Source organism: Glycine max, chromosome 18, assembly GCF_000004515.6.
Source record: "Glycine max cultivar Williams 82 chromosome 18, Glycine_max_v4.0, whole genome shotgun sequence".
NCBI lineage: Eukaryota > Viridiplantae > Streptophyta > Magnoliopsida > Fabales > Fabaceae > Glycine > Glycine max.
Genome location: NC_038254.2, coordinates 52,393,505 through 52,408,410, shown reverse-complemented (window position 1 = coordinate 52,408,410; position 14,906 = coordinate 52,393,505). Strand labels below are relative to the sequence as shown.

Here is a 14,906-nt window from a genome sequence, read left to right as displayed (position 1 = left end):
TTTTGTAGTATAGTATGTTACCAAAAAAATATAATTAGGTAATATATTATAATTTAATTAATCAATCCACAACGACAGTCTAGGCCGAATTTCATTCAATTCAAGGGACGAAACATTCCAGTTCAACAAGTTTTGCAGATTTAGTTGGAGTTAAAAAGTATAACTTAATTTATTGTTTTTAAAAAAATTGTGCCAGCGGGCTAGTGTGGCCTATTGCAAGCAAGTTCTTATTGGTCAAACAGAATTCATTCAATGGAGGACGAAATCCATTTCCAAATTCAGATGATTATACTTCTTTGACCTTTTTTGTTCATCTAACGTGAATAGGAGTAAAAGTTATCTATATTGTTGATGAGAGAATCAACGGTTAATTAATATTTCAATATATCTATGATTTGCCATGCATACATGCATGTAATATCAATGGTTGATTTTCTCATCCACAACAAATATTATTTACTTTGGTGAAGCTGCTCAAAATCTTGCTTAAAGAATGTGAAAACTGTCTTTCTGTCTTTACTGTTTAGCACATTTAACAACTATGATTCACACAGATGCAAGTTAATATCTTTTTCGTACAATCATGTACTATCTGTCTTCATTCTACTAAAGATATAGTTTAAGAAAGATTGTTGGATGGAAAGCAACACTGTTAGGATGCGATTACCAAGTTGAGGTTTCTAGACATCTCGGTTCCTCATTGATTTATCTACATAAAGAACATCTTCAATCCATGCAACAATGTTGAATGCTAGGCCTTCCAAAACTCTTGAATAACTCTCTAGTACTGCTTTCCCCACATCCTGCAAAACATAATCATCATCATTCTTAGTCCATGATCCCAAATTCAAACATATTTACTTTACATTAAATAGATGATATTCATATAATAGTGTCCTAAAATGTTCTTCATTTGGTTAAGGGGAAAAAATGATTATGTCATGGCCTTATACTATTTCTCAATGCTGCACAAATGACACAACTTCATAGATTGGTAAACTTACCCGGTTGTATTGGATCTTGCATGTGTCCAAAGAAGTTTGTGAAAGTTCAGGATATCTTTGCTTCAGGCAAAGCAATAAGGACTCAGCTCTCTCGGCTAAGGTGTAGTTTTTGTCCTTACAGTCTGTGTCTTCAATGAGATCTTTTACTTTGCTCCATGATGACTTTGAATGGCTCAGACAAGCTTTGCGTCTCCACGTGTACATCGACGATTCAACCCTGTCTGCTAGCTCAAGTGCTTCATGTTCAGAACTTATTTTGAGACAGTCAAGAAGTTGTTCAGGTGAGAACTTGTCTGCGGTATGCATGTAGTGGTAAATTGAGTCCCCTACACTTGATCTTCCACTCTGAAGAAATTCATGTTTGAAAAGAGTAAAAGAAGTAACATTAGAGTCTAGTCATTTTCATAAAAATGAAGCGAATGCATATACTATAGTAACATTAACTTGGTCAATCATTGGATTTTAATGATTAATTTCAAGGGAATAGGCATAAGATTAATAGATCTAATCGGATTTGCCTGCTATTTGTACCTTAATTGAAACTATATCATCTCGTTTTCTACAAGACTCAGCTGCTATTATTGGCTTCCATAAAAGGCTTATGAAATTTGATGAAAAATTCCAAGACATTTGCTTTATGGGGTCACATTTAAAGGAATCCTCAATCACTTGGCAATAGAATTTCAGCTGGAAAAACAAGATGCAGACTTGTTAGAAAAGTAGTTATTTGGAGATTTAGTTACTACCTAGTTGGAGATTAGTTACTACTACCTCTATTTCAAATTGATTGATCCTTAAGGTTTTCTCACATAGATTAAGAAAAAATAATTACTCCTAGACAATAGTATTTATTAAGGATCAATTTTATTATAAATATCCTTGCTTTCTTTCTTAATTTCTATAAATACATAACTAAATATTTCAACACATCAATGTTTAGGGGACAGCATTGGAATTTGGAATAGAAGTTTTAATATTTTATTGAAAATCAATTAACATGATTTTTTTTTAATGCTAAAACATCAATCAATTTGGAAATGAGGGACTGTCTGCTTAACTAGTTATAATTTGATTGATGCCTATATATGATTTGATGTAATTACCTTTACTCATTCAAGCAATTTTATTTTTCTCTTATCTATCTATAGTCAACCATGTTTCATAACAAGACTCATTCTGAGATTTCAACAGAGTTTCAGACTGGGACTTTTAGAAACAGAAATTATTATGTTTAACACTAGGGATCACCAATGAGGACTAACCTTGGGAAGATTATCTATATATGTTTCTGGGATATCTATTTCTGCAAGAACATTGCTGTTTATTGCCATGGCAGCCTTATGAATTTGATTAGCACAATCCCTTTTCTCTATCAGGTGCTTTCTTGACTTGTCAGAGAGGCCACCAGGAAGAACACAAGGAACTGGCAGCCACCATTTGTCATCTTTCCTTGGAACATTTTTTCGGAATGAGGCCCCGCGTAATCGACTCGAATTCCCTGGTATGTTCTCTGCATACCAAAATTCAGTGTCCTTGAAAGTATCTAATATTTCCTGAAAACAATATTATGTTAACAGTTTTAGTCACAAGAAGTCTTGATGAAAACTGAGATGTTACAAGCAAGAAGCAATTGAGATTTGTCTTACTATGAGCATTGTGTCAAGCTTCTGCAGTGCAGGGAGGTTGACATAGATGTCTGATCTTGGCCTGCTTTTCATCATCTGAAAAAGAGCATCAGATCATGTTACTTACATTTAGAGATGCCAAACAAGTTGTATTTAAGTTATAATTATGATCATTCAGCAAAACTCACCTCCACAATTGTGCCATCTTCTAAATATTGTGCAGTTGGAGCAAATTCTTGTATGTAGTCACACACTGATAAAAGAACCTTCATTTCTCTCTTCCACATAGCCTTCTTTTCAGGCTTTAGTGGTTCCAACTTTAAACTTTGTCCAAATACTGTTGCTGCAGAATTCCCAAATCAAGCACATTCAAGGAAAATAATTTTGACAAACAAATATGAGAAATGCTCACGACTAATACACTCTATAACGCATTCTTTTCAATGTACTATTATTTTTTTGAAATTTATTGGGACTCATGAAATAATGTAGGCCTAATTTCCTTTTTAATGAGTCTATCATAATTTTGTGATTTCTGACAAGGTTTAGCCAAAAATAAAGTGTCTTATCAGACTATGCTATTGAGTATTGATACAGTTAAATTACCATAGAGATTGGTAATGGCATTTGAGATTGTAACTGCAGTGCAAACACCTTTCCCACTTCCAGACATGTCTTCTCCCAGCAGAAGCTTTGCAAATCTTTCCTTCATTAATTCAAGCTCGGCTATAATGTGGACAAAATTAAGTCAACCACTACTGAAATTTGTAATCATTCAAACTTCAAAGTGTCCTAAAACTTCACAAATAACCACACAAACTATGCAAAGTGCAAACCAACCTGAATCAACACAGCCATCAAGTTTATCATCCTTTGAATGCTCACGCAGCTTCATTCCTAGCTTTGAAAGAACATCCTGTTTAGCCCTCCACCGAGAAGGTGAAGGTTCACTGGCATAGCTGCTCTCGTCTACAGTCTCAGACTCTGAGCTTGTCCATGTTGGGCAATATGCAAAAGAATCTCTACTCATTGGGGAAAAAGCAGGAGTATTGGAAGGTGAAGAAGGGTGATACCCCACATCAGAATTTTCATCAAAGTTGGATGATTTGTCCATCTTAGCTCAAGAATATGTGATTTAACTTCTTCAACACCTGCACATAAACATGAAGGTCAAGTCACAAGTTGAGCTTGTGTTTGTGGCCTCTAAATTTCAATACTTCATGATCACTTTGAGACATACTATATAGAATGTAAAAGCATCACATAGATAGAACTTAGCTTAAAGCATACAAATCTTCATTCAAATCAAACATAGATATAGAAAACAAAAAGGAGAAAAAAAAAGTGAGATAAAAAGAAAAAGCAGAATTTGAATGTTAAATTGTCTTGTCCCAAAAAAGCTCCCTAAGAATGCTTCTTCTGTTGAGACTCAAAATGGTTCAGTGAAGAACGCAGCAAAGGGTTGTGAACGGAACAAAAAAAAAAAGGCAATGTTGGACAAATTTCGGAGGTTGAAGCTAACTGAAATTTAAAACTTCAAAGATAACGGTTGGCCAAAAAGGAAGAAGGGTCCCCCAGCATTCTTTTTCTATGGAACCTTTTAATGTGTCAGATTTGAATTTGAAGTTTGAACTCCTATAACTAGTTAGTTAGCATGGTTTGAAACAGTTCCCTCCCAAGCCTTTGTACCTTTACCTTCTTCCCTGAACACTTTCCATGCAAAAAGCAAAATTATTGGCCTCCTTCTACTGTAATAATAAATTAATCATTGAACTGTCCAACTAAAAAAGACACACCAAGTTGCAGAAATTGCTAAATTCTTGGGTAGATTCGGAGGACAAATGCAGGAACTGTACTAGTTGAAAATGGAGCTAAGATAAGAATATATATATATATATATATATATATTGAAAAATTGTTAATTAAATACAAGACTTTTGCTTCAGGTGTCAGTGCATAAAATTTAAAATTATAAAATAAAAAAAAGTTACACATATGATAATTGTGTATTTTTCTTTTTATAATTGTATTTAAATAAAGTTATATGAAAGTAAGAAAGGAGTTATAAAAAAACTATACAAAATGCGCAAAATATTAGAAAATGTTAGAAAAAGTCGTTGGCTTATACTTTTGCATAATTATATCTTTTTTTTGTTACATTTGTATAATTGTATTTAAGTAAACTTAGAAGAAAGTAAGAAATAAATAGTAATATAAAATTATACAAAATGTAAGAAAATAGAAAGTTGTTTGCATACACTTCTGTATAGTTGTATTTAAACAAACTCAGATGAAGTTAAGAAAGAAATAATACAAAGTTATACAAAATGCCAAAAATATTAGACAATGGAGAAAGTCGTTTGCATGTACTTTTTTTGAATTTGAAAATATTAGAAAAAGGAAAGTCGTTTGCATGCATCTGATCACGAAGATAGCCGCCGGCAAAAGTACATAACCCCTACTTTAGACTGAAATTAGTAAGTAATTATTATGATATTTGATTAGTTTCTTTATTACGAATTTTAATAATACATTAAATTAGTTCATGAAATTACTTAACTGAATTTCTGAAATTATAAAAATACCATTTTAATTTCTAATATTATTAAACGATAAATATTTTATTTCTTGACATTAATAATTATTGTTATTTTAGTTCTTAAAATTATAAAATAAAGATTAAAATCACCTACATAACTACATTTGATAATTTCATAAATTAAGATGACATTTAGAAACAAAACTAATCGGTGCAGCGTAATTTCAAAAACCCATTTGTTACATTTCACAATTTTTTATTGCATTTCCAAGGGTACTTCCAATTTTCTATATGAAATGTGTAAAAAGAAACATGTAAGCAAAGTGTAAGTTGGGCATCTTATTAAACACACCTCATTGGTATGTGGAAAAATTACATACGTAAAAATAGGACGGACCAATTATAACCAAATGATTGAAAATAAAATACAATCTGAAAATATGTATAGCAAGTTACAGAATTTATACATGATTTCCAGCACATTGTCAAACGTTTCAGGAGATGAAGACAACATCATAATAATTTCAGTACCTTCACTGTTTTTTTTTTTTTTTGTTGGAAGGCCCTGCTGAAATATATAATTCTACTAGTGCGTGCATGCGTCGAACGGCTCTAGAGTTTTATTTTATATAAGATTAATAACTTTACATATAACATCAAAGTGTAATAGAAAATTTAAATCATCAAGGTAAAAGTAAATCTTTAATAATTTACATTAGTGATAAGATAATAAATAAAAAATAATTAATGTTTAGTCTAAATTTTTTTATTTTAGACATTAATTTTAGTCATATAGAAATTTATATAAAATATAATCATATTAAAATTATTTTTATAACAATGAACTAAAGAAATTAAATTTCACCCTTAATAATTTAGATGATAACGTTGTTTCAAATAAATTATTCATCTCATGAGTTAAAGTATAATTTTTTCTACTTGTTTTCATTAAAATTATATCCATTCCTTTGTCTTTTACTTTAATTTTTATTTGATATATCAATAAATTTACATATAAATATCAATATATATAAAATAAAATTTAAATTTTCACAGAAAAAATAAAATCTTCAATAGTTTGCATAATTTAAAAGATAATAAATAACAAATAAATAATAATTTCCTTAAAAATTGATTTTAAATATTAATTTATTCATATTTTCTTTGTTAGATAAATAAAATATTTAATAAATTAATCGATCAGAAAATAATAAATAAGTAAAATTATATTTATATTAAATTATTATAAAAAAGAATTAAAATAAATATAAAAACAATATCATCCCTTTCCAATGATATAAACCAAAAATACCTAAACTTGACTGTGAAGATCATTTTAAAATAATGGTCATGACCCAAAAATATTTCAAATTCAATCCGATATGATACGACACACGCATGTTATATTGCTAATGACAAATACCCAATACTTTTTCTCTTATATTTTGTCATATACTTAAAATATATATGTTGTACTTTTAAATTTCAAATTTAATACATCTCACAACCAACGAAAAGTACAAATTTAGTATGCAGTAAGGACCTAACCTCAAATCCTCTTGAGAAACACAGCACTTGACACCCAACTAAATCAAAGAATAAGATGGACCATAAATGAGACCCAAGTCAAATGACTTCCTAACCTGCAATGAAAAGCAATAAACAATGGTGAAAAAGTTAAAATGAGATAAAAACATAATCATGTGAGGCGAATAACCAACTATATAACCTGATATTCTCATTTATACATACAAACCCCATGCCATGCTCACACATAATGATGAGTAGTAGACAGGTGTGCATATGGAATTCTGAGTGAGCATTGCCAGAGTAGTAAATAATAAACATGCTTGACTATCTTTCATTTATGTAGGAAGTATTTTCCCCTAACAAATTGAATAATTGCTTACTTTGATGAATATTATTTTCCTTTGATCGTCTTAACCATTATGAGAAGCAACCATTGTTGTAATACAACATATCAATTCGTGCAAAAGTTAATGACTAAAACAAAACTACAATACTAATAGAATAGAGAGAAAAAGCTAACCACACCAAAATTTATCAAGGCATGAAGTAACACTAACAACATCATGCCATATGTTTAAGCATTTGCTACTCTTTTCATGCTCGACATCTTCACAAATGTGGAAAGATAAAGAGTCTCAATTGATTGAAAAGCCTTTTCACATTGCTTGAATGAACAATCTATAAAAATACTAGCTTTTAAGAGAGGGTTCCCCAAATGCTTGGGTGCTTATCAATTGGTATTAGAGTTGGTTGTTGTCTTAAAAAGGTCTACCTACAAAAAGTTCCTAATCATGGAGAGTTCTCGCCACCGAGAAAGTAGAGTTAAGTGTTTCAGAATGTGATCTACCAAGATATCAACTCATAAAGGCAATACTATGATAGAGACTTGGATATTATGGAGTGCCTGAGTGCCACATTGAATAGTATGAGATGCTCGGTGAAGTGTATTTAACTAAACATATCCTTCTCAATATAAACAAAAAAATTATATATCAAAACAAAATTACTACCCTCAAAATCAAAGACAATACAAATTCATAAGAATTCTATCCACCTTCTTGATTTAATGTTTCAGATATAAAGCAATTATGAAAAAAGAGAACCAAAAGTGTGAAAATGGAGAGAATAAAACATACATAGGAAGCCATAACACTTTTCAAAATTTAGAATTTTATAATTAATTAATTAATACTTTCATTTATAGACAAGATGATGAAAGTGGAGAAATATTACGGTTTAAATTTTGAAAATTTAAAAAGTGGAATGTGCAAAGAAACCATAATACCATGCAAAAGAAGTCATAATATTTTCCAATGTTGTAAATAATACTTTAATTTATAGATAAGAGTGTTAAAGTGGAGAGAGATGTCCGTTTGAATGTTAAAGAATGGAGTACAAGAAGAAGTCATAACACTTTTAAAATTTTAGGATTTTGTAATCAATTAATACTTTCATTTACAAAAAAGAGAATACACATGGAAAAAGATTACCGTTTGAATTTTAAATTTCAAAAGATGGAGTGTACAAAAGAAGTCATAATATTTTTTAAATTTTAGAATTTTACAATTAATACTTTCATTTACATACAAGGACATCAAAGTAGAGAGAGAATACAATTTGAATTTTGAATGTTAAAGAATGGAGCATACAAAAGAAGTATTAATACTTTTTAAAATTTTATAATTTTATAATTAATGCTTTCATTTATAGACAAGAATGTGAAAGCGGAGAGAATGAAGCATAAAGAAGCCATAACACTTTAAAATTTAGAATTTTGTAATTAATGATTTCATATACAAACATGAGTGTGAAAGTGGAGGGATATTACATTTTGAATTTTAAATTTTAATGACTGGAAAGTAGTAAAGAAGACGTAATATTTTTCAAAATATAAATTTTGCAATTAATACTTGCATTTATAGACAAGATGATGAATGTGGAGAAATATTACCGTTTGAATTTTGAAAATTTAAAAAGTGGGGTGCACAAAGAAACCATAATACCATACAAAAGAAGTCATAACATTTTCAAATGTTGTAATTAATACTTTAATTTATAGACAAAAGTGTTAAAGTGGAGAGAGGTCGACTTGAATGTTAAAAGAATGGAACACATGGAAGTAGAGTTGTCAAAACGGGTCAGCCTAGGTCATGTGGGCTGACCCGCAATGGGTTGAGCTAAAAGTGGACTAACCCAGCCTGACCCACTTTTGTGTGGACTAACAAAATGTCAGCTCGGTCCGGCCCAACACAGGTTGGTGGGTTATGCGGACTGACCCAGTTTTCAACTTTTTTTTGTAAAAAAAAATATTCCAAACAACTTAAAATAAAATTCAATATAAAAACCAAACTAAATTAACTTCAAACATTCAGTATTAAAGAGATTGAAGTCTTTAAAATTAACATTCAACATTAAGATAATTGGAATTTAAATGTCATAAAAAATAAACTTCTAAACTATTAAAATTGAAATAATATATTATTTAATGATATATTATTTAAATAATTATAAATTTATAATAATAATAAAATAAAATAATACATTATTTAAATATGGTGGGTTGATGGATTGGTCCACCAATCCGCGGGCTGAGCCCACCTAACGCATAGGCTAAATGGGTCGGGCTGAAAATTTGACGATACCGATTCTTTTTTAAAAAATTGAGCACGACTCACCTTTGACCCGTAATGAACCAGATTAGCCCATGTGCCGAAACCCATTTTGTAAGTAATACTCTCATTTACAAACAAGAGGATGCAAGTGGAGAAAGATTACTATTTAAATCTTGAATTTCAAAGGATGGAACATACAAAAGAAGTCATGATGTTTTTTAAATTTTAGAATTCTATCATTAATACTTTCATTTACATATAAGGACATGAAAGTGAAGAGAGAATACAATTTGAATTTTGAATTTTAAAAAATTGAGCATACAAAAGAAGTCATAATAATTTTTAAAATTTTAAAATTTTAAAATTTTGTATTTAATGCTTTCATTTATTGATAAGAGTGTGAAAAGGAAGAGAATGAAGCAAAAATAAAGAAGCCATAACTCTTTTCAAATTTTAGAATTTTGTAATTAATGCTTTCATATACAAACATAAGTGTATTTAGGGATAAAAAAGTAATTCAACCGAAAATTAATATTATTTTTGGAACAACCAAAAATTAATATATACTAATATTAGTTTGACTGAACATTTAAATATTTTTTAGTTTGCTTAATATTTATGTATTTTAATTATAAACCGGCCTCTTTGAATATTTTACAGTTCTCCTTCAACATTTTTACTCGTAGCGTGTATATATATATATATGAAGTAATGAAAAGATTCACATTTGAAGAAAAAGAAAAAGCAGTAGCAGATCGAAGATAACAATGTCTTTATTTGCTAGAAGTGTTTCCACACTACTGGTGCTTATATTGTTATTACCAACGTTGAACAATACTATGGCAGAGAAGGCACTTATTGGGGTTACAAATAATTTGGGAAGTCGAAACTTAACTGTTTCCTGCAAGATTGATAATCATCCACACCTTCTCGGCCCCACTGATTACTATGAGTGGAAGTTTTCTCCTGAATATAATGACGAATTTGGAACGGAACCATTATTCAGTAATTGTTCCTTTCAATGGGAAGGTGCCCATCACTCATTTGATCTCTACGTACTTGTTAGGGATGGTGATTGCAACAATTGCTCATGGCATATTAAACTAGACGCTGCATGTAGGTATACGGGTAATTTAAGGTTTGCTTGCTATCAATGGAAAACTTAAATGTACGATGTTTCAGATCCAAAAATCAAGTTGTAGCTGGATATTTTATCCTCTCTTATCTATTTTAAATAAAGAGTGATTTAGCATCACATAACATTGAGTGTAAAATATGTTGATTATTACTTTTCGTCGGAAAATTTAATAGTTTTTAATAAGTTTTTCTTTTTTATATTTCAAATCACTTTTTTCATCCCGAAGAGAATGGAGTTCAAGATCAGTCCACCTATAAATTTATTATTCTTGATTTCTATCTAAAATTAAAGAACTAGTGCCATTAAAAAATTTAATTAATTAAATCACTTGCAAAATTTTATATTTTCCTTTAAATACCTGGTTTTAGTATGTATAGAAGATATACAAAAGAAAACATGAATATTTTTTTTGTGTGTGAAGGGGACACATGAATAGTTTTGATTGGTAGTATTAACCACTTGATTTTCGATAAATACAATTAATTACTCATTGCTATCATTAAAAAATTACACGTGTCCATTCATACTATTCGTGCAAAACACTTTTTTTTGGGTAAAGATAGCAATTCTGATAAAAAAAAAAGTGTTAAAACATTAAAATCATGCATTTAAATGTTGTTAATGTCACTGGTCATCAAAGTGATGTCATGCAACCATAAAGTCAACATGTAAAGGATGGTAATCAAATATTAATTATATTTGAATTATTTTGTAAGGTTTTGTCAATGAGTCTATTAAAAATTAATAAGTTATTATTATAATTATAATAGGATTCTGATAAGGATGGTAATCAAATATTAATTATATCTGAATTATTTTGTAAGGTTTTGTCAATGAGTCTTGAAATAATTAATTAAAAATTAATAAATTATTATTATAATTATAATAGGATTCTGGTAAAGATAGAAATTATGATAAAAAAAATGTTAAAACGTTAAAATTATGCATTTAAATGTTGTTAATGTTACTGGTCATCAAAGTGATGTCATGCAACCATAAAGTCAACATGTAAAGGAGGGTAATCAAATATTAATTATATTTAAATTATTTTGGAAGGTTTTGTCAATGAGTCTTGGAATAATTAATTAAAAATTAATAAGGTATTATTATAATTATAATAAGATTGCACTAAAATTATAGATAAAATGTGTTAATGATATTTTTAAAATAATTTAATTTAACTTATATACATATAAAATATTTTTATACATTTTTCATATGATTTAATAATTTTTCCTTGTCTTCTTATTTATTATTAATATGTAATAAACCCTAAACACCGGTTTAAAATATTTTATATTAATCATGTATGTAGATTTTTCAATTGATTAAACAGAATATATTTTATTTATTTATAAAATTCCTGCCTTTAACGACTATAGATCTCCATTTATCTTTACAATTCTCTTGATTGTATTGGAAAAGAAGCGTTACAATGGAAACATTAAATATATTCATTTAATGGGTATAAATGATTCTGATGCTACTTATTTCCAAAAAATTAAAGAAGTGTTATAATGGAAACATTAATATTATGCATTTAATGGAGATAAATGATATTGATGTCACTTATTGACCAAATTAAATGACATTGTGGAATTAGTCTCTTTTATTTTGTATGACATATAAATTTTTTGGTACAAATATGAAAAAAATTATTTATAATTTTTAATTTCATAAATATATTACTTTCACAATAATTATTGTGTAGTAAAAGATAAACTCTGAAACTAATAATTGCTATCTTAATTTATCAATCTAACATTAGTTATTTTTTTCATTTATATTTCTTATAATATTCTATTTGTTCCATATTATATAACATTTTAAATAAAAAATATTTTAAAATGAATGTTATTTTACAAAATCAATAATGAATCAATATTTTTTTAAGACTATTCTTAATCAATATTTAATGGGAGTAGTGTATTTGAATAGTAAACAAGTGATTAATTAGATATACAAAGAGTATATTAGAAAGTTATCTATTATTTTCTTTGAAAGTCAACAAATCAATTACATTCTTTAATATGTGTGTCAAAACCTCAAACATTAATAATCTGAAACAGAGAGAGTATTAGTTATGAACAACAAAAATTAAAAAAATGAATTAATGATAATAAAATTAATATTATAAAAATGATACTTCATTCATCCCATAATATATGTGGAGTAAGAAGAAAAAATAAGTCTTAAAATATTTATTATTTTAGTCTTTCAATGTAATATTAATTAATTTTTAAAAATTATATCATTTACAATGATGGAGATATAATGTTAGTTCACCTCTTGGGGAAGAGAAAAGGGGGAAAGAGGTTGCGGGTTAAGTCCTCCAACTATCATTTCTAACAAAATTAACAAGTTAAAATTTTTAAAAAAAATCATATATAAATTGATACATTTATTGATTTTTCTAGGTTCCTTTGATGACATTATAATGTGACAAAGGGAGTATCTTCATTTTTTGTTAATTTGAAAAATATTAGTTACACTCTTCTAATATTTTTTATTTAAAATTTATTAAAAATCATTAATTTTGATGGATCTTATATCTTATTTAATGATTCTTTTTCCTGATTTAGATGTAAAACCGACCAAAATTTATTATTTTCAATAAATTTCAACCAATCACATAGAGAATAGTATTAACATTTCTCAATAACCTAGTTAGCATAACAATTTTAATGAAACAAAGGGAATATGTAACTTCTTTATATATCTTTTATCTATCTTATTAATTAGATTTTTTTTCTTGTTTGCTACAAAATAACAACTACTTACACCAAAAAGATATTTTATAGAAAAAATATTTAGTATCTCAGTTGATTTTATAAAATAACATCTAATTTTACATACTTTGAAGTAAAAAAAAAATTATACTATCATTCAATAAAAAAACTTTGATGGTAGAAAGTTTATTAACTTACACAACAATTATCTTTAAAGTTATTTGATTCATAACTTCTTATTAGTTGATAATGCAAAAATTTGCACATTTACTTTAATACTTTAATTGTTATTTTGGATTTTAAAATATGAATAAACTTTTCTTAATCAAATAATGATAGTTATATACTTTTATATAGTAGATAAATATATAATTTTGAATATTTTAATATATACTGGATCAAACCGATTCAAGTACTGATCCACCAATTGGACTACTAATCCATTACCATTACCTCAACCGAATCAATGCTCGAACCAAATTTTATAACTTTGATTTTAGTTTTTTACTTTTTATTTTACTCAAAACAATTGTTGTTATAATGTTTAATTAATTAATGTTTTTCTTCTTCTTAAATATACTCTTATTTACTATCAACTATTAGCAATGTTGGGATCAAAAGTAGGCACTCATAAGGACATTTTAGTTGAAATTTAATAATATCTTTAAAGCATAAGGACATTTTGTAAGAGAATGTAACAATATTACTTTTTAAGTTATCATTTAAATTTCAATTAATAAGGTCTTGAAGTATTTAGTATACTACTACGAAAAACACTTTTTATGTCGGTTAATTTACATTTTCTACATCTGTTATTATTCGTCATCATAGTCAACGTCGTTAAAAGTCTATATTTTCTACGATGGTTCCATGGATAACCGTTTTAGAAAACAATATCATCCTAAGACGTTTATTATCCAAAAACTATCTTACAATGATACATTTCTAAGACGATTTAGTTAAAAATCGTCTTATAAAAATGTACACATTCTCAGACAGTCTTAGACAGTTTTTTAAGACGATTTCATCAAAAAATCGTGTTAGAATGTTGACATTCTAAAATGATTTTTCAGAGAACCGTATTAGCATAATGTGTTTTTTCATTCACTAAAGTATAATTATTACATATGCTTCGTGTATCATTGTGACATGCAAACAAACAATTAATGAAGTTTGGCATATATATAAACATGTAAAATAGAATATTAGAATAATACATACCTAATATACTAATAGGGTTGGTTCTTGGAAGTCCCTTTAAGAGAAAAACATGGGTATCAAACTCAGTTTCTAGATCCCCAGTGACATGTTTGATTCTCTCTTATCTCATTTAAATAGAGAGTGATTCTTGTTTTAGAGATGCTCCATCAATGTTATCCATGCTTTTCAATGCTATAATTTCTAGTTTTTTTCTCTTATGAATGAATTGCTCTTGGTATTTCTTTGTTTTTAGCATCACATAACATTGAGTGCAGAATACGTTGATTATTACTTTTCATCGAAAAATCTAATAGTTTTTAATAAATTTTTTTTATTTCAAATCACTTTTTTCATCCACAAAAGGTTGGAGCTCAGGACCACTCGACCTATAAACTTATTATTCTTGATTTTTATCTAAAATTAAAGAACTAGTGCCATTAAAAAATTTAATTAGTTAAATCACTTGCAAAATTTTATATTTTCCTTTGAAAATTATGCTTGGTTGTTATTGTTCCTCTTCTTGTTCTTT

At 28.0% G+C, this 14,906-nt stretch overlaps 1 protein-coding gene across 3 annotated transcripts; it reads right to left on the bottom strand.

Annotated features, from left to right (window-relative positions):
- Nucleotides 1-431: 431 nt before the first annotated feature.
- Nucleotides 432-4,261, bottom strand: LOC100806086 (rop guanine nucleotide exchange factor 3). Of its 3 annotated transcripts, XM_006602732.4 has the most exons (9): nt 3,870-4,261; nt 3,470-3,780; nt 3,236-3,355; nt 2,818-2,972; nt 2,651-2,725; nt 2,267-2,557; nt 1,536-1,691; nt 1,005-1,349; nt 432-803 (listed from the first exon to the last, which is right to left on the bottom strand). In XM_006602732.4, the coding sequence occupies exons 2-9, from the start codon at nt 3,741-3,743 to the stop codon at nt 681-683; spliced, it is 1,539 nt and encodes a 512-aa protein (XP_006602795.1). In that variant the 5' UTR covers nt 3,744-3,780; nt 3,870-4,261; the 3' UTR covers nt 432-680. The 3 variants fall into 3 exon arrangements, with proteins under 3 accessions (XP_006602795.1, XP_014625742.1, XP_006602800.1); XM_014770256.3 differs by having other exon boundaries at nt 3,470-4,260; XM_006602737.4 differs by lacking the exon at nt 1,536-1,691 and having other exon boundaries at nt 3,470-4,257.
- Nucleotides 4,262-14,906: the final 10,645 nt, after the last annotated feature.